Source organism: Melospiza georgiana, chromosome 1 (genome assembly GCF_028018845.1).
Source record: "Melospiza georgiana isolate bMelGeo1 chromosome 1, bMelGeo1.pri, whole genome shotgun sequence".
In the NCBI taxonomy this organism is placed as follows: domain Eukaryota; kingdom Metazoa; phylum Chordata; class Aves; order Passeriformes; family Passerellidae; genus Melospiza; species Melospiza georgiana.
Genome location: NC_080430.1, coordinates 43,868,629 through 43,892,502, shown reverse-complemented (window position 1 = coordinate 43,892,502; position 23,874 = coordinate 43,868,629). Strand labels below are relative to the sequence as shown.

Genomic DNA, 23,874 nt, shown 5'->3' with positions numbered 1-23,874 from the left:
TACCCTAACACGTAGCTGGGTCTCGGGACTCCAGCTGGTCAGAGTGACCCCAAGATGTGTTAGAGAGTCTCTTTTCCCAGCCCAGCAGTCGAAGAAGCACTCAGAGCTCTTCAGTTCTTGGTTTCAAGGTTGTTTATTGTTTCCTATCTATAAAACTCTTTCTCTGGCCTGCTGAGGTTTGCTCAGCAGGTCAGACAGAGGCACACTGGCCACCCTCAGGGCAGTGTTATCTTTTTACACTAAAAACTATGTGTACATTATTTACAATAACTTCCCAATACCTATCATCTATGTTAGACAGTGAGTTTCTACTCTAAACCAATCCAAAAGTGCCACCATCACAGCAGGAGATGGAGGCCAAGAAGAAGAAGGAGAAAGACTGGACGTGCCCAGATTCCTCCATCTTGCCTCCTGAACCTCCATTCTAAAAACCCCAGAAAATCTATTTTTCACCCTGTGACAAACTAACTCTTATTCTACTTAGACTTTCGTGGCTTGCAGATCCTCATATAAGGTTGGTGATTTTTTCCATGGGTCATAATCAAAGTCACAGGTGTCTTGGGCTCTGTGCCAAGGTCTCTGAGCCCCCTGGCAGGGGTTCGAGCAATCCAGGACAGCCACAGGGATGTCCTGAATTCTGACAGCTAGACACAACAGGTAATTAATGGACAAAGAGAATTCTCTTCCATGAAAGGTATTGCTTCCACTCCTTATTGAATGTCAGGGGTCACATACTGAAGTAAAAACACAGAGAAAAGTTTCCTTTTTGATGCAACAGATGAACTAGATCAGAGCCAGATCAGGGTAGGGAGCCTCCTGTTCAAGGGACTTGACTGTGACTGCTTGAGGCTGCTGCCTTTCTCTCTGTCTGGCACTTCTGCTGGCATGGAGCAGCTGGAGAGTGGGCCAGGGATTTGGGTTTCTTTCCCACCCAAGCCAGTATCTTTTGGTCACAAGTTATCCAAGTGTTTTAAGTGAAGTGAGCTCTTAGGTTGTCAGGAGGGCTGTCTAACACTCTTCCTCTCCAGCTAAGTGGCAAGGCAGTACCAGCACAAGCCATGCTAACATTTCATAGTTGGACTTTGAACATACACACACAGAGCTGGAGAAACTCAGGCTGGCAAGATTGGGAATATTCCATTTTTTTACTGGCTTTGTGCATGCTATAATCTGAAGTGTCTGGCTAGCTGAGGGAAACTTGAATGGATTATTTTCAAGAAGTACATTTCCACAGTCTGGCTGTCAGCTGCCTCCTGGTAGGATTTAGTCAGGAGACTCACTGCCAGTCTTTTAGAAACTAACCTTCAGAGCATGTCTGGGGCTTGATCATAAATTACACTGTTAAGTTCCCCATCTCTCCATTACCCATACCCAAAGGTGCTGTATGTAATAGTTCTCTCATTGTGAAACTCGAATGGGGACAAATCACTTCAAGCATTTCTCAGAAGCTGTGTAGGAAAAATAACCTCAGTATCTGCAGACACACAAGCACATAAGCACATGCTTACTGTAGCCAGACTTTTCTCTTACTTAGTTCTGGTAGTTAAAGCTAGCTGGGATGGTGACTATGGGAAGAATTATTTTATAACAATTGTACCAGAATTTTGGCAGCTCTAGTATCAAGACTTGGGAAAAGTCTCAATATAATCAGAAATCATGCATGTGAGTTGTTGCTCATGCAGAGGTAGCGAGATTAATCTAGCTGCCATTTTCTGGGAAGCATTAGGAAAATCAGCCAGAGAATCCTGTGCTGTTGTAGCTCCAGTGCCAATGCAATCTTTCTTGAATGTCCTTTGTAGGGAGAGTATTGGCCAAATCTAATCTTGGTAAAAAATTTGAAAATTAAACCAGGGAAAAATTCCATCAGCATCCAACTGAGATATCTTTTTTTTTTTTTTTTTTTTAATGGACGTTCTCCAGTGAAATGTTCCATTTCAGCCTGGAAAGAAATCTCTCATTTTGCTGTATTTACAAGAGCTGAAAGAATGAAGATGTGGATACCCAGAAGTGATCCTCTGATGTCATTTTAACTCAGTCTACTGGTTAGCTCTATTAAGGATAGCATAGGGTTCCCTCTCCCTGCACTCAGTGGGTATTTTAAGGAGGAAGATAGGATCATGCAGGCTGATGGAATAGCACTGACTGGAAAGATGTTCTCCATCATTCCAGTCAGTGCTATTCCAGCACCATGAAGCATTAGCAGAGGTTTTTATTCCCTGTATTGGAGCTTGTAAGCTGTAGGTAGGAAACTGAATTCTTTCACAAGTTATCTCAACACTGATTTACCAGCGTTCAAACTAAGTGTATGGAAAGCCTCCTTAAATTAATGAGACTTTTAATAGAGTGTAGGTATACTGTTAATCATCTACTTAACAACCTCAAGGAGTAGAGACCCAAAGAACACATTAAGGTTTGCCTAAAGCTAAAGTATGATTTACATTGTGGAGGATTTGATTTGAAGAAAGACCAAAAAACCTGTAAAGTATTTCATAGGGAAATAATGCTTGGTTTGGTTATCATCTGTGGTCTTTACCTGATTGTGGATTATTTGCAAAGATCCTTCCCTGCTTATTTGATCTGTCTGAGTTGGTTTTTATAAAAATGTCTGGACCACATTAGTTCTATGTTTCAGAAATGCTTTTCACATACATTTAAAATGCGAGATCATTACTGTGTACAACATGTTTTTCAGACAGTAGCAATTAATTTCTACAGCCAGATGTGAAACTTGGGGGGAAAAAAAAGAAGTCATAATGGATGTACATACAGGAATCCCCTTTCTCCCTTAGCTGTAATAGAACAAATGGCACTGAGATAATTCTGTAATTGTTTGCCTTTTCCATTAAGCCAATATGAAGATTAAAGTACCATCTGGCTTTCTGAAAACTAAAGTTAGAAAACCTCCAGCTTGAAAGAAAAAGCAGTTGCATCCCTGTTGAGTGGACATTTCATATGTAATCTAACTTTGCTCCTCTCCACTCAAAGTTCTAACCACAAATAAGCACTCAGAGCTTTTCCCTCTCTGTACGAGTCAGCACCCTAATAGAAATTTTTCCAAGTACCTTTTCCTGGACAACTCTGATAACCTTGGATCTGTTCTTGTATTTATGCTCCAATTGAGTTTAAAGACAGAACCTGAAAAGGAAATCTGGTTGGATAATTTTATAATAAGAGTTCTTTTTTTTCCTTTTCTTTGTGAAATCATAACTTTTTCAAAAACATTGTTTTCAAAGTTCCCAGCATTACTAAAACTACACTTTTTGCACATTTATAGCAATTTACTATGGCATTTTGACAAATCTTTTTATTTAGTATTACTTTTAAGATCTTAAATAGCTTTTGCAACCATTACATAAAAAAAAAATTATAAGTCATGCTTCACCTGTGTAATCCATTCTTTATTGTATATTTATAAAGTAATTTCAATAAAAAATAAGCTTTTTATATTATCAAGAAATTTCACAGAAAAAATCAAATGAAATTTTCAAGCTCTATGAAACAGAATTGATTTCAGGAATTTTTTTGTGAATTAAACTAGTTTTTCTTGGATTTATTTCTTGTTACCAGTTCATGTAAAAACTTTCTGTTGATAAGAAACAGAGAGTAATTGTTAGGGAAGATGTAATCCAAAAGAATACTCCAGGACTGTTAGTGTTGAAAATACTGTGTCTAGGTTTTTCCCTGCCACTATTACCACTATCAGAATCAGAAACCCACTTTTATTTGATTGCTCTTGTGTGAAATTTAGCCTATAAACAAACACATGCAGGAATTTCCCCTTTTTTCCATCTACCCACCCCATAAATGTCAAAGCTGCTAAAAAAAGTATCTCCAAGTCTTAGAGTAAAATATTTTCACATATTGATCTGGAGATCTTCCTCTAGTCTGGAATTCCTGCATTAAAAAAAAAAAAAAAAAAAAAAAAGAAGGCAGTTAAAATAGGAGGTTATAGGGTGGTCCAAATCTCAAGCTTTTTAGAGTCTTTCCCACAACCTCCAAAGGGATTGTCCACCTACCAGCTTTGACTGGATTATTCAGACTGGTTAGAAAGCATAACTGGTAGGCAGGGAAGTCTGTTTTAATAAAATGCCTTTATTTTTGAAATATTTAAAACTCAAAATCCAGTGGACATCCACGGATTTCAGTTTCCTTCTGAGTGAACTCAGTGCCCCTTTGGATCAAGCTAACTTCAATTGGCCTGAGGAGTCTTTGAGGAGCAAACCTTGCTCTTCCTCTTGTGTTGTCTGACCACCAGTGCTGGGTCAAAAGTACTGAGCCTCGTTGAGACAAAGAAGGCAGATAAAACTGTTAAAAATTATCTGCTGTTACCCTCAGAACCATCAGATAGTAATATAACAGTGCACTCCTCATGTGACAAGGCAGATGACACATTTCTGCTTTTAAAAAACCCTAAAAGGTATTTTTTAGCAGGGCATTTTCAGTAAAGACCTCCAGATTCAGTCAATGCATGTGACCTTTATCTAGAGAGAACATAAGGCAGAATTTGGGATTTTGTTCTTTAAAGCTGTGAGCCCCTTTGTTGTCCTTGGAGCAGTTTTAAAATTACAATTTAGCAAAGCATGTAGTTATTGGTATGTGCTTCTGTCTTGGCTAGTTGAGTTGTATTTAGAAAAATCTGTAAAATAAAAATTCTCAAAGCTGAACTCATTGAGATATTCATCTTTATGCATGAATTTAGGCAAGTCTACCAGTGAGGTTTGGTTTGTATAATCACTGTTGAGCAACACTGGGAAACAGCCAAGATATGGTCACCAAACACTGATGTGTATAATTTCAAAGCCATTTCAAAAAATGATGTCTGTAACTATTGTCTCACCTTCACTGACTGTAAAAATGAGAAAAGTAATGTTTGCCCAAGGCAAACAGGGTTTTGAATATTAATTTGTATTTGTAAAGCACAATCAGCAAGGTAAGTTGGGACACCATTTGACCATGAATATGCAAATACACATAATCCTGTATTTTCACACCTAGCAAAATGATGCAGACGAGAAATCCTTTCCTTCTGAAATACATGCTTCATTAGGCAAACTCCATAACACAGAACTATCAGCAGCAAGCTGTGTTGAGATTCCACTTGCCATTTTAGTTTGATCAGAACAAGAATAGGATTTTAATGTCTTGTGATTTTGTTTTAGATAAAACACTCCACCCAGTGTGCATATTAATTTCTCCTGTAGTGTTTTTCAATAAAATCTCTTTTCTGTCTGAAGAAAAACGTGCTCATTTGTTGTTTTCCTTATTGTCTCCTCAGTGCATAGTTTGGGACTGGGATTCCAATGGCAAGCATGACTTCATTGGAGAATTTAGCTCAACTTTTAAGGAAATGCGAGGAGCCATGGAGGGAAGACAGGTAAGTGGGAACCACCTGAGCAATCTCAATATGTAATCTTTGTAGAGCAGTGTGCCCCAGACAATCCTGCCATAAAGCAGATGGCATTGCCTCATCATTTCCCAGCATTTACTTGTGTTGATCTCCCCCACAGGTCTTACTGTTACCTGGGCACAGTAATCTGAAAATGTAAAAGAACATTTGTTCTTGTACGTTCATGCCTGAAATACTTTAAGGTTTTTTCCTAGTTCCCATTCCACAGGCATTTCTTTCTGCTAAGATTTATTTCCTTTGGGCCCAAGCACATGGGTTCCATGAGGTGCTGTGCTGCAAAGCCCATTCTGGCTACTCAAAGCATTTCCCTGCTGTCCCAAAGGCCTCTGTTGGGTGAAGGACATTCTCCATCTCTCTCCATTTCTCATGTGCTGCATTCATTGCTGCCAGCTTTATCTAGAACCCATCGTGGTGAAACTAATTGGTTTTCTAAGTGTTTCATGATTTACAGCCCTAAGGAAAAATGAAATTGTTAGCTTATCAATAATTTCACTTCTTTATGTCAGCCTGATCTTTTCAAATTGCAGTTGATAATAATTACTTAATATGATAAGTGATTTGGCATGTCTAATTCCAGAAATCATAATTTTCTATTATTACTTACTTCTAAAGGTGTTAGTTTTGATAAATTCTCTGAGGGGGAGTTAAAAATGTTGATCCTGCAGATAATTTGTATTCATTGTTCCACTGTTGCTATGATCTCAACCCCAAACACAAATGCCTAATAAGCTTTATCTGGGCTTTTTATTAAGGTTCTGTTTATAATGTGTTAACAACAATCTAACACAGAGTCAGAAGGTGTTTGATAAGTGGTAAGCAGTCAGTCTATGCCATGGGTCAAGAAGCATTTATGGCTCTTCTAGATGTTTTCAGTTGAAGTTCTTAGAATACACTAAAGTTTGGCAAATGCTGCTCGTGTGTAAAATACTGCTGATATGCATCAGTCATATATTAGTCCATTATAAATAACTTCTCAACACAACCTGAGTGTAAATGAAACCCTGTTTGCTCTCTTAAATCAAGTCAGAGGATCAAAACTTTTATCAAACAAAATTTCAGTGGAAATAAGGAGGTAAACAAATCCCAGAATAAATAACATTAACAAGGCCAGTGATGTGACAACACTCCAAATTTGTATACAAATACCTGAGTCTCAGGTACCTGTCTCAGGTATGTATGTACCTGCGTGAGAGTGGTAAGGATGTGTATTTTCAATATAAGTGTCTTAAAACCACATCATGGTCCTTCCCAGGAGACAGCTTGTTGGCCAAAACAAGAGCCTTGTTGTCCAGAATTGTAGGAATGGCTCTGCAAGATAAAAGATACATTCCTTATTCTGATGGAAAAATAGTATGCTTTTTTTCATCCTCAGCTAGCAAAAAGGATGATTACTCTTTCAGAGGCATAAGAAGTTAATGCAGCCATTTGTCAGTTCTTGTTTTAGGTTGTCACTACAGAATCAGACTGCTGTCCTAAAAAGTTCTAATTTTGCCCTGTGGTTTGTATGTCTGAATCTTACTCTTGCTATGGGCCTGCCATTTGCCATTCTGCAGGTTGTCTTTCACCTGTAACCTTTTACCTGCAGTCTTCCTCCACATGCCCTAGGAATTGTGCCTTTTTTCTTCCCTGTTCCTCTCACTCTGTTGTGGCTGTGAAGTTATTCTGTGGGCTTGCACCTGCAAAACCCTGCTCTTGGTATAACTAATTCTCATGGGACACAGTTGCCATCAAGGTGGGACTCAGTTTCCTTTCTCCTCTTTTCTAATCCTTGTTTTGTAGCCTATTCTAGAGGAAAAACAAGATTGAGTGGATAAGATAGTAAGTGATAGTCATTTAAGTGGCTGATAAATAGTCGTCTAGAAATATAAATGCACATGCTAGATGGCTCTTGCCCCTGATGAAGTCAGGGTTTGGTGAGCACTAACAGCACAATAGACAAGAACAAGCAGTAGGTGTTTGAGCAGGTCCTGGTGGAGATGAGGTACTTACAGAAAACAATACTGTGATCCCATGTTGTACAGGAGAGGTCAGTCGTGTGGGAAGCCATGTCACTTGGCTGGAGCCAGACTGCAATTTCCCTTTCACTCTCTCCCTGTCCCTCCCTCATCCTATCTCATTTTTCTCTATTCTGGAGAAAGAACTATTGCTGCTAAAGGCAATATATTCCATTGTCTGTGGACCCATAAAAACATCTTAGTGCATAGTCTATGTCAACATCCTTTGTTCAACATTAAGTAGTGTGATTAGCAGTTGTCAGTTCTTTTCTTTAGTTTTAGCCTCCCTAAAGAAAAAGCATGTGCAGTGGAGTGTTTACTTTGAATAAAGAGGTTACAGTGCACCTTGAGAAAATTATAGAGAAGAAAGGTGTTTTGCCTTCAAGTAGATGTGTTGCTAGCTATTTCTGATAAGGAAGGCCATATCAGAGAAATGTAATTACATGTGGGTGGAAAGATGAGTAGGTTAAGCATAGTGCTTTGTTTCTAGAAGGGACCCTTTCATAGCCTCAGAAAATATTCTTTTCCATGTACTCCTTTCAGTCAGAGGAATAAAACTACATCCTCCAGCCCCTGATGTTAGTATTCTTTCACATTGCATCACAACAGTGTCAAGATGGGAGCCAAAGGCTGGAACTTCATCTCAAATGCTCTGGAAGCCAGAGTAAAGAGTGGGGCTCAGGTCTGGCATCCCTATTTGAGTTGCTAAGGAGATGAAGTGAAGCTTCTTGTTCTGGTTATATTTTCTTTTGTGCAGTAGACTTTACAGCCAGCTACAGTACATTGCTATAGCTCTGTCAAAAGATAATCAAAACGCTTTAGTGATTGTCAGCCATGATTTTTCACTTTCCCAGGAAACTGGAGAGAATTGGAAGGAACATTGATCATTGATAGGAGATCCAGGAACTGTGATTAAGCTTCAGCTGCATATCTGTGTGGTTTTGAAGGAGGCTACAGCAGTGGCACAGATCTCCATCTCTGCCCATCAGCAATGTCTGTATTGGCTGGAATCAGCAGCACAAGTTGTCAAAGATGCATTAAGCAGTGAGAGTGGGAGTACCACAGTTCGTGCTGGTGAGCAGCATGGACTGTGTGGTGTGAGCTGCTAGTGCTTCTCACCATTTCACCAGCTCACCTCATCTCTGGAGGAGCTGACAATGATGTTGAAGCTGCCTTTTAATTGTACATAGTTCATCCTTCAGAAAACACAGAGCCTTCTGACCCATTCTTTAACCTCCCCCTCTAAAAGTAAAGATATTTTTGTGTTGTAGCCAGTCTATCAACTGCTACAGAACTGCTTGAGATGGACAGAATGGATATGTGTCACCTGCTTACTTAAAGGAGCTGGTAGTGCTTCTAAGACTCTTCCATCCCTGGACTATGTACTGATTATCCCAAGTTTTGAGTGTCAGCCTCAGATGAGCTTACTGGCTTGCTTTGGCTGTGAGATTTCTCAGAAATGCATGTGTGAGACCAGGCATCATTTAGATAAATGCTGTGAATCTAGCACTTGTATCTTCTGAGTGGTTGAACCAGTATTGTGTGAAGAGAAAATTCCTTACCTGAATGAGATCACTTGTTTTGATCAGAAGTGGCATAAGTTGTTTATGAATTTCTTTTCTGAACATGGTATGTCTTGGGTGAGGTTTACAAATCTTGCATTACCACTCCTTCAGAGTGTTAGGTGCTTCTCCATGACTGAGAGGACTGAATTCTGGGAAAACTTGCTGCTCTTCTGTTTTAAGGAGACTTTCTGATTGTAAACAACCTCAGGATAATAACTTTATGTGTTTCTGTTCCATAAAAATTATCTTATGGTCACAGACTGTTCTGTTTTGACATCTTGCCTGTTTTCATACTGGCCACCAATAGAAAATGGCACAAGGACATCCTCCTGTTCAAGTGCACATCTGAAGCAGCCCTTGCATGAACCATGGTTTAATGGTGAAATTGGTGGTGCTGAGATAACAGTTGGACTCAATGATCTTAGAAGTCTTTTCCAAAGTGTAATTCTGTGGTTTCTAGATCTCCTCTTAACACTTTCCACCATTCAAACTTTTTTATTTACTCTTTCATCATAATCTTGACACAAAAAACCCCTCACAGTAAGAATAACTTCATCCTTATCTTTTTAAGTGAAATACTAATAAGTACTCTTAGTTTATTGTGTCTTAAGATTTCTTCCAAGAATACATATAATATATGTTTTTAATATGTGTGTACAGTGGCAGTTTCTAAGGTATTCTAATATTAATCTATCAAGCATATTTAAACAGGACAAGAAGAAGCTTGAGATTACATAAATGCAAATGCTATTAAAGCTTATTATAGTTGAAAGAAGGAATCCTCTACTAATGAGAAAAAATCACTTTTTGGGTTTTTTTTTAATCAAGGCAATAAAGCCAGAGGGATTTGAGAGGAAAAAAAGTCAGAGAAATCACCTGAATCCCCATGCAGCACAGGAGTTACATAAGGGAAAAATCTGTTCCTGTATTACATAAAAAATGGACACATGTGCCTTTGCACACACACAAAATGAAAGAGTTGGAAGAGATCCTACTGTACTTCTCATCTCCACTGACATTCCCTCAGGTTCAGGGTGTTATTAGGGAGGGCTTTCCATCTGCTAGCTCTTCAGATGACTCTGCACAATGAGACCTTTAAGCTCTTGGTAATGGGCCAAGGTGTTATTGACACCTATGGACAATTCCAATTTTATCAAGAGACAGCCCAGTTCACCCAGGGCTGTCTGCAGCATCAGCAGCTGCTCCTGGCCCCAGACAGGGCAGCAGAGGGGGCAGCCACACCAGGCACCTGCCAAATCCCTGTCAGGAGGCAACCATTGGTACAGCCTCAGAAGTGCAGGGGACACTGGGGAAACAAGAAATGCTTTAATTTCCACTTCATTCCAGGGGCAAGTTTTCAAAGGAAACCTCCGATTGTGATTAAAGGCAGCTCCTCTCTCTTGGTGGATGTGTTTCTGAACAGAGAGAGGAAAAAACCACAAAACTATCCTGTGCTCTTGCCTAGAGGGATGGCAGGAAAAAAGCAGCCTTCCATGTGGGAGGAGACTCAGTTCACACAAAAGTGGTTTGTTTTTCTTTAGGCATCAGAAAGAGCCAGTGCAGGATATAATGCTGCCTGCTATGGATTGGGGGTTTTGCCCCATCCATTAGACTGCAGTGCCTCCTTTGTCATTCACAAACTGTGCAATTCATTGCAGCAGCTGAACAGGAAGGAAGAAAAGAGAAACTAAAGTGCAGGGGAGGCAAGAGGACATTTTACTGCTAACATGAGCTATGCCGCAAGCGTACAACAAGCAATGAAAGCTCTCTAACCCTTTCCTCACAGGCCTACCTGATGTCCTGCTGTGCTAGCACTGTCCCAGAGAAAGCATCTGCTGTCATTTGTCTGGCCTTGGGGAACATGAAACTCTCCTGACACCTTCAGTCCTTTCTCTGAATAGCTTGTGCCACATACTGTCCAAATTTTGCTTCTGCAATGGTTGCCTTCATTTAGCCAGCCCCACTTCCCTTTGCTGGTGTGTGGCATAAGTGGCTGCATTGTTTGCTTTTGTCTCTCTTCTGGAGGTTTTGTAAGGGAAGGAGTAAGGGTGTTTGGAAAGACAGTATCTTTCAGTGCAGAGTAACATCTCCCACTGAGGGATCTGTGTCTCCTCATCACAGGCACAAGAGGATTGGGACCTTCCAAGTGTCAGCATTAGTTCACTGACTCTCGGTGAAGAGCAGCTGAATGGAGTTTGTTCTGAAATTCTCCACGCAGTGGTTTAAATTTAAGTGTGTAAAAGAAACACCAGCACAGTATAGTCTTGGGAGTCCATTACCAACATTTGCAACATTACTTAAATTAACAGTAGATAGTTTAAAACCAGGTAGCTTTGTTTCAGATTCTCTGTGTTGTTTGATAGGGAAAGAGCTTGCACAGCCCAGAGCTGTCAGGCATTTGGAGGAAATGCTAAGTGACTTTCAGAATGACGAATCCAAACTTCACAATGTTTACCATTAGTGTCAGATTGCAGACTATTGCATTAGTTTCCTCTCCACTGAAAAGTTAATTTAAGAGCAAAAATGGATCAATAAAAAACAATGTCAGATACCAAATCAATACTGGGAATGTAGGAGCAGACTGGAAATTGAGGTTGGCTTCAATAGTGCAAGCAAAATATTTGAGAATTGTTTCTCATTATTACTTACCTGCTTAGAGCTGTATTCTGAACTCTGTTCTCATTTTAAAAGCTGGATAAACAGTAAGACCTGTATAGGGAATTTCCTTCAAATGATGCTTGTTACATCTTTAGCTTCAACTGTGGGAGTTGCCAAGGATCCAGAACTGGATCTTGGTGGGTAAGTGAAGATTGAGCTTTGTGTAAAACAGTCTTACTGGCTTTTTTAAGCCTATGAACTGGGAAATGTCTTCTCTCTCCTCTCTTCTTCCCTTCCCTTCGTTATGCTATCATCAATAGATTTAATAAGTGCAAAATTTTTCTTTCTTTTTGTTTTCCTCCTTTCTGTAAATTTTCTAGTCTGTTCTATCCTTTGCTGTATTATCCATATAAACCAATAATGTTAGTGACTTGCACATAGAATATTTTAATGAGCTTTAGTAGTTACTGAGATTGTTATCCATATATCTCAAAATGCTTTGCAAAATAGGTGAACATTCATAATTGCATTTTACAGCTAGCAAAAGGAACCTGAGATATTCTTTTCTCTCTTGAAGTTATGTTCTATGCCACTTTGGTCCTTATTTGTTATAAACTTCTTCCATAAAAATACCATGGAAATTTCTTTTTTCAGGTTTAAATCCTTTTCCTAAGAAGCTAAATTATATGCATAGTATATGGCTTCATATAGGTCAGGCCTTGTTTAAATATGCACATTGAAAAAATATTCATGTTGGAGGATGCCAGAATTTAGGATGTTCACCTTGGATGTTCAGGGGAAAGCTAATGCACCTCTCCAGTGTACTTTAGTGTCAAAGGGAGGAATGCAAATCCTGTCTCCTATTTTTTTTTTCAATTTGATATATTGCAGTTTATCTATGAAATACGGACAGCATGATTTCTCTGTAGAAATGCTTTGAGTAAGTGTGCAGACAGCTGTGTGTTAAACCATTTTGCCTGACAGCAACCTATCAAGATTAGGCAGTGCTTTTGCCTTGCTTTCAGACCCAAATATGAGCTTATTGCACTCCAGTGTTGTGTTACAGAGCACTCTCTTTGCTGGGAAAGAAGGGATTTTATTTCTTGAGCCTGACTGCTTCTCTTGAGCAGAGAAAAAATGTTTACAGAGGATTTCCCCTGAACACGAGGGTCAGTATCTGCCCTTCTTCTCAGTTGGAAAATCTGTTTCACAAGACAAATAACTGAGCTGTAGGCTAGCTGGGAGAGCAAGCAGATGTGCTTCTTGTAGTTGGAACAGTTTTTTTGTCTTTTCCTATTCTTCACTCTGTCGCCTGTCTCCATTTCAGAGTGATGAAGATACCTCTCCTCCCCTGTGCAGGAATGGTCTCATATTGCTCCAAAGCCATATGTTTTGCCTTCCCTTTTTTTGATGTTTGACAAAATCTCTAAGTCTGGAATACTTCAGAGACATCCAAATAATTGCTGTTTGAAGCTTGATGAAATTTCTGGGGCTGAACACAAAGTAAAAATAGTTTTTCATGCTCCAACACTTTGCTAAAATATATCACATACATACCTCGCTGTAGACAAAGTATTGTAACAGGCAGGTTTTCATTGTAGGCAAAACACTGTAACACTTAAGACATGTTTCATTTCAAAATGTCATAATAGAGATTTTTAGATAATAGATCGTTCTGCTTCCTTTTGGAATTGTATTTCTTTCTGTTACCCAGTCTGACGTCTTGTCTCCATGCTTGAGAACAGCTCCCTGAAGGGAAACAGTCATGTTATCATTAACCACAGTAAGAGCACAATAGAGATAAAAATCTGTATGTACAAATGCCAATAGACACTTGCATGTACAAATGTACATTTTACTCCTGCAGTAAAAGACATGAATAATACTGTAAACATTAGAGATGAGGGTCTGAAAACTTGGCCTTATCACTCTGCCTGAAGGAGAGTGATGCCAGAGGAAGACATTTCAAGTGGAAATGATTAAGAACCTGGGACATGTTATAAGAATAAGGAGATGTATTTCAGTTACAAGGTAAGACACTTGTGCTGTAAAATTGATTATTTGTAAATAAAACTATGAAAAAAAATCAAAAAGGTATTTATATATTCTTGGGAGTAAAATTCAAATATATCATTACTTAGCTGCATCTTTGTGAACATTTTACTGATTTTCTTAACTTTTTATTTTGCTATCAGACTTAAAGGAGAAAGTGAGATGATTGCTGACCAGAATTTTTATAATCATGAGTTTAATACAAAAGTCAGTGTGACAACAGTTTTGTAGTTAATACAATGCATCAGGTTACTGTCTCCAGTTTTCATTTGTATTAAGTTCCTTCTTTTTTTGTTGTCTCAAAAGATCCTCAATCTTGCTTATGTAACATCTCAAACTACAAGACTGAAAGATGACAACAAAGTAATCTGGATGTCTCCCTCAGTGCCATATCCACATGTATATGTTCCAAGACTGATGTTTGCCCTGGGCCTTTTTCTATTAACTATTCTCGGCATAGTTAACAGTTTTCATTATTTTTCCTCTCTGTGCACCATCATCTGTAATGATTTAGTCAACTGTGGAAATTGGGCAGTGCAATTTTTGTTAATTATTCAATCTGTACATACAATTTTTTTCCTGCAGAGAATGATTGCTATTTTTTTCACAGGTACAATGGGAATGCATTAACCCCAAGTACAAAGCAAAGAAGAAGAACTACAAGAACTCAGGCATTGTCATCCTTAACCAGTGCAAGGTAAATATATGTTTTGCTCTTTGACTGTTTCTTTACTAAGATCTCAGTGATACATTTTAATGGTGCTTGGAACAAAGTGGAACTGCCTGAAGAATAGCAAAGGAAACTATTCCCTACAAAAATTAAAGACAAGGACTTGAATCTCAGAAGCAAATTGACTGTCCTCAACTCTCATTTCATTTCTCTTGCCCTATCCCTGCTCTTGTACAATGGAAAAGACAATACTAAACTCTAGCACCTAAATGCTCTCCAACTTTGTGTGTATCCCTTGTAATGCTTCCATTATATCCACAACATTGCTCTTGCTTCTCCTAAACAAACAGTAAAATTTTCTCTGACTTCCCACTGAGATGATGGTTCTACTTTTTTGTTTTCCTTTCTGTAGATTTAGATGGTTTTTTACTGTTTATAGTTTTGTTTCTGTCTCAAACTGTATTTAATGATTCTCCCTTTACCTTATTTTCAGTTGGTCCCTCTCCTCCTTCCAAATTTTTTTTTCAGGCAGCTCTCTTATGTTTTATGAGTACACAGCTAAGTTCAATGTCTTGTTTTCTTGTCTGCAGATACACAAGATGCATTCTTTCTTAGATTATATCATGGGAGGCTGCCAAATACAGTTTACAGTAAGTGTCTTACTTCTCTAACTTGTTTTGAAGAAAAGGAATCCCCTTAGATACCAATTCATTACTTTCAGAGAAATGATTCTTACATGCCATTCCTTGGTAAATTATTGAGTTCTTCTTGCAAAATGTATCAAGGGCCAGCCTTCCTTTCCAGAATGAGTCCTCTGTTAAAGCAAGTTGTTTCCCCTGAAACTGTGCCATACTGAAAGTCACACACAGAGAGATCCAGCCAGGGACTTTTCTCTGTCAGCCTGGGGTAAACACTGGTGTTTCATATCTCAATCATAGCTACCAAGTAAGATGGCACTACAGAGGGACACAGCTCTAATTTAGAATGTACTCAGAAGCTATTCACTTCAAGGAACAGGGTGTGAAAGGATTTGCAGGGCTGTAAATAGAAATACAGTTTCTTGTATTTCCGGTTAATACATTTAGAAACATGAAATGATATGTGGGCTTGATCTTTTTTTTTATCATGTATCTAAAAATTAATATACTTAATATAACGTAATATGAATTAACTAGAATGCAATAATGAATATATCAGTTTTTCCCATAGTATAGGAATATGGATTGTGGCTCAATTCCAATCTGGTTTATGTGATTTCTAATTTATGCCAGCTAAAGAGCTAAAATCTTATGCACATGCACAGAAGTAATATTCTTCTTCTGGAGATCTTTTCTTTTCCGGTAGCATCCTGCCCTATTTCTGCTCCCACATACAAAGCAGCAGACACTGGATGCTACTGGCTGTTCCATTACACATTTTCGAGACAAGCCTCCGTTTTCCAAAAAGATTTGACAAAAAAAGAAAGATTTTTTTAATTGTACCAGGAAGTTCTAGGAGCAGCTATAGACAGTAGTGGATTATCTTCTTGTGTACAGATCAGACTTTTGAAGTGTTAAACATGGACTTAGCCCATACTCATCACAAACTCATTTGATAGACCCAGAACTGAGGACTCTGTTTTGGTTTTGAAGAAAATACCTTCTGCAGTGGACAAAGATCTTTATAATTGTATTCTCTCATGTATAGCATACTGTGTAATTACTTTTCTACCTCACCTGGCTACTTCTTCTTTTATCCCCACGTACCAGCAATGCACATTTCTACTAGAAGTCTGAAACTTCCCAGTCACTGGAAGCCCCTTTAATTTATCTTTTCTGACATTTCCTCCCTAGAATATGACTGGAAAAACTCAATTAGCAAATGTAGTCAAGGTCATGATCAGAAAGACATTAATGCCTTCATGTTATATTTGAAAGCCTTTTCTAATAAGGGCATGTGGTTAGGCACATGCAAAGACCAGTTATTATGCATTTCCCACAACTCCAGCTCAAGAACAGGAGCACTGCCACCATTAGAAAGTGTCTAGGGATTTACATATTAAATTAAAGCTTTTCAAACTCTGATTCTTCATAACTGTTTTCCAATGGAAGAGCAAGTTCTTCCTGCAAGGAAGGGTTATGGCAATTTGCTTGCCTTTTATTTACTTGTCACGTGTTTCCTATTAGTAGGCTGCAAAACACAAGTTTGAAAGTGATAAGGCAAATGAGTTAAAGTGGATAGTGGCTTCTACTGTGTTTTACTGTATTTCATTTTACTAAAATGAAACAAACAATTGGTTACAGAAAGTTTAAGTAAGCTCATCTTCAAGGATGGGCAGTGAGGACATAAAGGAAATAGAACAGTATTATACTGTCAGCCACAGAGATCCCTGAATTACTGTTGCCCTTAATGGTAAATCCACAGTATTGTGTAAACTCATCCCTATCAATTTTCAATCCTGCAGGGACCCAGGGTAAGCCAGTGAGACATCTCTGTACCTATGTCTGTCTGCATGCATAGCTCACTGGTTCTACCTCAACATCCTCTCAAACTGCCTCTCCACATATTTTCCTCCACTCTTCTTCCAGCAGTCCTCAGCACAGACTGGTTGTGAGATGTGTTGTTGTTTTCCAAAATGAATTCTTCAGTGGTCACTGAAACAAAAGGCTGCAGCCTGCTGGGGAGATATTCCATTCTCCCTTGCTTTCTGCATACATCATATAATCTCCTCTTCACCTAATCTGATTAATTCAGACCACTGAAACAGAGGAGGCCTATTGCTTGGACTTTCCCAGATTTCCATTTTTCCTAACTGTAGTGGATTTGGGATTGCTTGAAACTCTCCTGATACGTGTATTGTTGTTGTTGCTGTCCTAATATTAATGGTGTTTCTGTTGAGCTCATGCTGTGTACAGGCAGTACGACACAACTGTGATTTCAAAGGGCACTTGCTGAGGGAGGGAAACTGGGATGCTAGGCACACATTTGGTAACAAAAAGCTGTAGTGTGATGTACCTGATAATTTCAGGCACTAATGGAAGCCTTGGTAACATCATGCTGTGCATTCCTGGGATACTTTGTAGCTTGATTGTAGAAACATGGTTTGTAGTTAGAAAGAATGTCTCTGTAAAATGAAAGTAAACTTTCCCTTCACTTTACAACCAGTTATTAAGAAGCTTTCATCTGTAGAGATCAATAGTGCTGATTCCAGCCCTCTATTTTTAAGCCCAGCTTATTGCCAAACACTGCATCTCTTATCAGACAGTGTTCCCTGCTGCAGAAGAAATGTTCAGGGGTTGGCAGTGCAAATGGGTCTGTAGTCAGAAGACATTTTCATCACTTCAGGAAATACAGCAGAAAGCATGTGTAACATGCAGAAAGGAACTGTAATAGAAAGATATATTGGACAGATACTCTCTCAGGCAGGTCACGGTGTTGGGCAGCCTGATTTGTTGCTGACAGATCTAGCAGGAGGTCCCAGCTACGTAGGATGTTTTGAGTGTGGTAAAAATCACCCTTTTACAGGTCTGAGGATAAAAAAAGAAGCTGGTACTGAGTGTAGTTATTGCTCTGTTATGCTCTTATTTAGCTGAGAGGAGATGACTGCCACATTTGAACTGATACATTTAAAGATAAGCTGATAAAATCTAATGCATGCATGATAAGAAAGATTCCTACTTTACTGCTCAAAAGATATTAACATAACTTTTGTCATATATTAACTTATTTTTACAAATCCTTATCCAATATATTTGCACAAGACCTTGATCCTGTTGGGTAATGCTAAAGGAGCAGAGCTCTGCATTGTTATTTTGGAATCGTGGCAATTTACAGTGGTCATCTTTCTTATAAGTCCTCCTTGTGGGAGTCAAACAGAGATTTGGATCAAATTCAAGAAGCATGCTGCATCCGAGTACAAATATTCATAAATTCTTCATCATAGGAAATTAGGATATTTTTTTACTTATCAGCAGACCTCTACTGCAAGGACCATTTCCAAAAGGAAGCTTGTTCCAGGAAGTTTTTTTTTTGCTTTCCCAAACACTAGCCACAGGCTTTTTTCCAAGCTTATGAAACCTTATTCCTGCTCCATATTCTTGATTTCATTTCCAAAGCAGCTAGCCATAAAGGAAGACTTGTCCAGATCTGTTTGTGGTGTCACTAAAGTCTTGTTAATGGGTTTTAGTGTTTTGGGATTGTCAGTAAAAACACCTACTTTTAATAATTTTACAATTGTTTGTTTCCCTATCATACAGTGGCATTTTTGTGCTTTCTGTAATCAAATAAAGGTTGAATTATTATCAGAGGAAATATACTTATATTTAAGAAAATATACACACCTTGAATAAGATTTTTTACAAAAATATTCCCCCAAACTAAGCTAGTTCATACAAGCATCCATGGATTTCTCTTGGGTTTTAAAAACCACTAGTGTTGTTTTCTTCCTCAGTTAAATATGTGTAGTGTTCCTCAGTTATGTGCCCTCAAAAGTGAAGTCATGAGAGGCTCTCCATTGATTTATTCAAGTTAAATCCAGATACCATTTTTGGAAAAAGTCCTATGTGGAAAACAAACTCAGTGCTTTGGTGCCTGAGCAGTGAGTAGGAAGCAGAGGTGAAAGATTACTCTTACTTGCAAGCCAAAAAGCTCTTCTCTCTCCTGACTGGATGTGGTGAGGGGCCAGGGTTCATGGCTGATCAAGGCAAAGAAGGGATTTCCAAGCCTACTAAAGGTTAGTTTATTCAGCTAAAAGATAGAGGTGAAAAAACAGAACCAGTGGAGGAAAGCTGTGTTGGGTTGACCTAGTATATTTCCCTTTATATTTTTAGCAAGAAAAATAAGTTTCAGAAGGGCTGTGTATTTTTTTTAAGGAAGCATGAAAATGTCATGTTTCATTTTCATTTTGAAGCTGCATAAAGTAGTGTTCCCTGTGCCAAGCAGAGGCTGCAGCTGGGAAAGCTGAACATTTGCAAAAGCAAGCTGTGCCTTCAGAGTTCTTTTTGCAGCCTTTAGCAAGACCCTTTCTTACCTTTCAGCTGCACTGTAAAACTGAAATCTGAACTTGCTGCATTTGTCTATTGAATATTCAGGCATAATGGGTTTTTTAGAGAAATAGGTTATTGGACACATGAACATTTTATAAATGGCTTTGTTCCCTCTGCAAAACCCTTGGGATTCTTGTTGCTCCTCTTAGGGATTCCTATAAAGCAGCATCACAAATTCAGCAGAGGCCTTTCTGTTCTGTAACAAAGGAAGATGCAGGCCAGAGCCTACCTTCAGTGAGACATATAAAGAGCATTTTAAAAGGGAGAAATTAATTTTAAGATGATTCATTAATACTTGCTTTTGCATTGACTACTGTCCACAATCTTCTCTAAGGTTTTTCAAAAACAACAACAAAACATCTTTGCAGGATTCAAGCTTTACTTTTTTACCCTGCAGCTCATGTTTAAGCTTGCTATCAACTGTGAAATTGGGAGGGTTAATTTTTAATGTTTAGATGTTTTGAAGAGAAAAAATACCAGACAAGCAATATCTACTACTACAGCCACAGTAACGATTAAAATAGCTAAGAAATATCCCTAATTGGAATTCTAATTTATGGTTTTAGTAGGACTTGTAACTCTCTATGGACATTTTTGCTGCAAAGCTTTTATGTCCTGAATGTCACCTGAACTGGAATAATTAAATTAAGTATGAGAACCTAGAGATAGTTAATTTGATTCATTTGTATTAGAACATAATTTTCCCCATAGAATAGCAATGCAGGTAATTTTTTACCTAATTATGCCATTTTCATTTTATTATCTCTTATTTTATAAACTGTCATTTGCTTCTACATATATTTACATATACAATCCTAATTCCAATTTGATTAAGTGCGCTGCAAAATTACCTTTGCTGTGAGGCTGCTGTCTCTTTGCGGCAGCAGATTATTTCTGGTGAAGATACATAGTGGCTGTAGGTGTGTTTATGGCCAGAAGAGCTCTGCAGCACATTGACTTCTCTTCTTTTCCAGGTAGCTATAGATTTCACTGCATCCAACGGCGACCCCAGGAACAGCTGCTCGCTGCACTACATCCACCCCTATCAGCCCAACGAGTACCTGAAAGCTTTGGTGGCTGTTGGGGAGATTTGCCAAGACTATGACAGGTAAATAACCACGTTTGGTTGCAGAGTTGTCTCTAGAAAGTGTTTTCACAGTGTGAAATTAATGACTGCCTGTGGCTGGCTGCAGAGACTCCATGTTTAGGCACTTATGAAGAATGACAGAAATATTAGTCTACCTTAACCTGCTTTTGCGAGTGACACTGGGTTTAGATTGGTTTCATTATAAAGAAAAGTCACAGTTCTTGGCTGTTTGGCTGGTTTGCGTGTTAAGTTTCAGGGTTGTATTCACATGTTAAAATTACATGTTAGGGTGAATTGTTCATGTGTTGAAGAGTAACAGCTTGGAGCCAGTTTTGCAGATGCTGGCAGCATCCTTTCTGATACAGTTGGGAGTCTGTGCCCTATTCTACTGAAAAGTGTTCCTGAGACATTGACTTTGAAACTGGATTTGTAGTTGCCCAAACTGCTTATTGATTATGTCTATTTTTAGAAGTAAACCCATGGTCTTTTTCAGTGTTCTCCTGGCCTGTTGAACATTGCACTCTCTTCTAAAATAAATGTTGAAAGGTACTGTGTGTGTACACAACATGCCTTTAAATAAACAAACAAATGCAAATAATTGGACCAAATATGCTTTGATTACATTATGTACTTCTGTTGCTTTCAAATAGGCTGCCTGCTTCTATCAAATTAATTGCCCATTATTAATTTAATTACCAAGTGCATTTCCTTTAAATGTTCTTTCTCTGGTGGTGAGACACCGTATCTTACACAGCTGCTCTTTCTAATATTTGCACATATGATAGATATCCACCCACCACTTTGCCATATGTAAATACCAGATCTCAAGAAAACAATGGTATTTCCATTCAAATTTGAGTTAAACTCTCCATATAAATTGTGGAGTGACTTCAGACTATGGTTTACAGGTTACTTCTTGCATATACGAACTAGCCTGCTCAGAGGCACTTCCATTTGCATGGTAATGAAATGTCTTCTCAAAAATGACAAAAATACTGTTCTCTTATGAGTTCTCTAAGAACTTGATGGTCAGATTTAGTCAATGAGTTTGAGAAAATTAATATTTTATTGCAAGTGAGCTGAGAATTCCCCAGTGATTATGCAGTAACTTAATAATTACTGGCGATAATTCAGAACATTAATAAACTTCAAAAAATAGGGAAAGGAGTAAAATGGGCTGATTTATGCACATAGAATTTTTGATTTTATTACTTAAATTGTAGGTTTTTTATAAAATTAAATAGTTAAATGGCACAGTCCCTTCTATGCAGGAATATTAACTCCAAATCAGGATTTTTCTCTCAATGAGTATATTCCAATCAGTACCAAAAAAAGAGCCAGTTATTTTTTAAATGAAATCATCAGCATCATTCTGTTCTATTGTGCTGCAGAAAATGCCTTTTGATGCTAATCAGCACAACTGAGCGTCTGAAAGCTGTGATCTAGGGCTGAACAAAAGCCAATTGTTTTCTCAAGAAGATGTCACCTTTTGGGCATGAGTTTGACCAGTACATGTTCTCAAGCTGTGGCACTATGAATTATTTATTCCCATGGACAAGTTGATTCAACATGGTTAATGCTTTCTCATCCAAATGTCAAGTGAGAACTTTTTCTTTATACTTGCACATTTTGAATCCAGTAACTTGGAGAGGAGAATTTAAAATTTCTCAAAACAATGAAAGAAATTAGCAGGAGCAAGCGTTCACACAAAATGATCTACAGGTTCTGTATAGACCTTTTTTGTGTTGAATTGAAGCCTTTGTATATCTGGGCAAATGTAATCTACAAGGAAATTTTCTGTATATACAGTTAAAAAAAAAAGTACAAATCCTTAAAATCTGAAATGTGGCACTGATCCATAATTGCTCCAGTGAGTCCAGTTGGGCTTCAGATAATAGAGCAGGACATCTGTTCCATATTAAGACAAGCCAGAGGTAAAAAGAAACAGACTTGCTAAACCTAAGGGCTGTTTCAAGCCAGAGTGTCATCATTTGCTTGGGGGCATGTATTTAAATAAGATTAGAATATGAGATCACACAATAGTAGTGCTCTTATGTGAAGTTTTATAGTTTGTACCCATCAGTTTTCTCAAATAGGCAGAACTGGCTGATTTCAATCCAAACCATGAAAAATAGAGTGATTTTACCTTCGTCTTGGGATTAATGTATTTGCATCAAATGTAGATAAGTAAAGTAAAATCTGTTTTTTGCAATACTTTTTGCATTCCAATAGCAGAGCTGTAGAATTCTAAGTACTTTTGCTACTTATATAAGCAGACTGGTTTTTTTAATTGTAAAAATAACCCAAAAAACCATATGGTTATTAATTAAAATACTTCATTAGAAACATTCGAATTTATTTGTATGTTGGGAGGAATTGGATTATCAAGTAATACATAGTGAGACTACACTCAAAATGCAAATTTTTCTTTTTTAAACTCTAGCTAGTTAGATCTATCAAGCCAAATCTTCTCATAATATAGGTTTCTGTACAAATCAGCCTAGCATAATGCGCCTGTAAGCAATTAATGCTCCAAATGAAGTGTTGCCTCACATCTCTAGGTACAGTGGAATGAACCCTGCTCATCCAAGAGCACTTCTATCCAGGTTCAGAGATTCCTGAAGCAGTTAAATGAGTAGCGTTGTTTTGTATAGTTGAGCGTGAAAGAATAAGATTCATTTTTTTATCAGCAATATTCAGAGAATGAGAGAGACACTGATTATTGTCCTGATTGTAGAATTGCTGCAGTCCTGTAGGAATAGGCCAATCTGATAATGATAAGGGAAATGGAAGAGCTGCTCACCTGCACAAAATATTTAATACTTTATCTATATGGTAGCATTGTTTTGGGCTGTAACCACTTTTTTCATAAGAGTGAAGATGGAGTGTGCAGGTGATATAACTAGTGGCTAAGCAACACCAGCAGTGGATCATAAAGGAATGGGAAATATTCATTAGTTTTAAGGAATTTGATTCTAAAATGCAGTTATAAACACTGGAAAGGGGAAAACACATTAAAGACTTGAAAATAAGAAGACAGCTTCATGGAGAAGAATTTAGTTTAAGATAAATGACTCATGAATGTTTAAAAACAACCTCATGGAGTAATAAGTGAGAAATATGTATTTCTGTTTAAATATTTTCAGAAGCTTTCTTTTATATTAAAAGTTACATCACTGGTATGATTTTACCTTGAAATTGTGCAAGTCCAGTCCACCTTTTTTAGCATAGAGAAATGGGAAAATGATGAAAAATCATTGGGCACTGAGTGCTTAATATTAAAAGATCTGCTTCTGTATCATTTCATGTTTATTGTTTTACTTCAGTAATTTCTGTATTGAGTTCTCTGTATCAGAAGTCAAATAAAATGTTTTCTGGTGACCAGGAATACCAGCCTAGCCAGGATCCTGAAAAATCAGTTGATCACTACTATATATATGTATATTCCCTCTACATGTTTTGAACAATGAGTTAGCA

General features: G+C 38.0%; 1 protein-coding gene across 2 annotated transcripts in view; it reads left to right on the top strand.

Moving 5' to 3' along the window:
- The window catches only part of CPNE4 (copine 4), a 229,979-nt gene that overhangs the window by 170,852 nt on the left and 35,253 nt on the right, over window positions 1–23,874 (top strand). For both annotated transcript variants that reach the window (XM_058018865.1, XM_058018857.1), the window contains 4 exons: window positions 5,276–5,374; window positions 14,227–14,313; window positions 14,877–14,936; window positions 20,285–20,418. In XM_058018865.1, coding sequence (XP_057874848.1) covers window positions 5,276–5,374; window positions 14,227–14,313; window positions 14,877–14,936; window positions 20,285–20,418 — 380 coding nt within the window. The remainder of the gene's footprint in view (window positions 1–5,275; window positions 5,375–14,226; window positions 14,314–14,876; window positions 14,937–20,284; window positions 20,419–23,874) is intronic.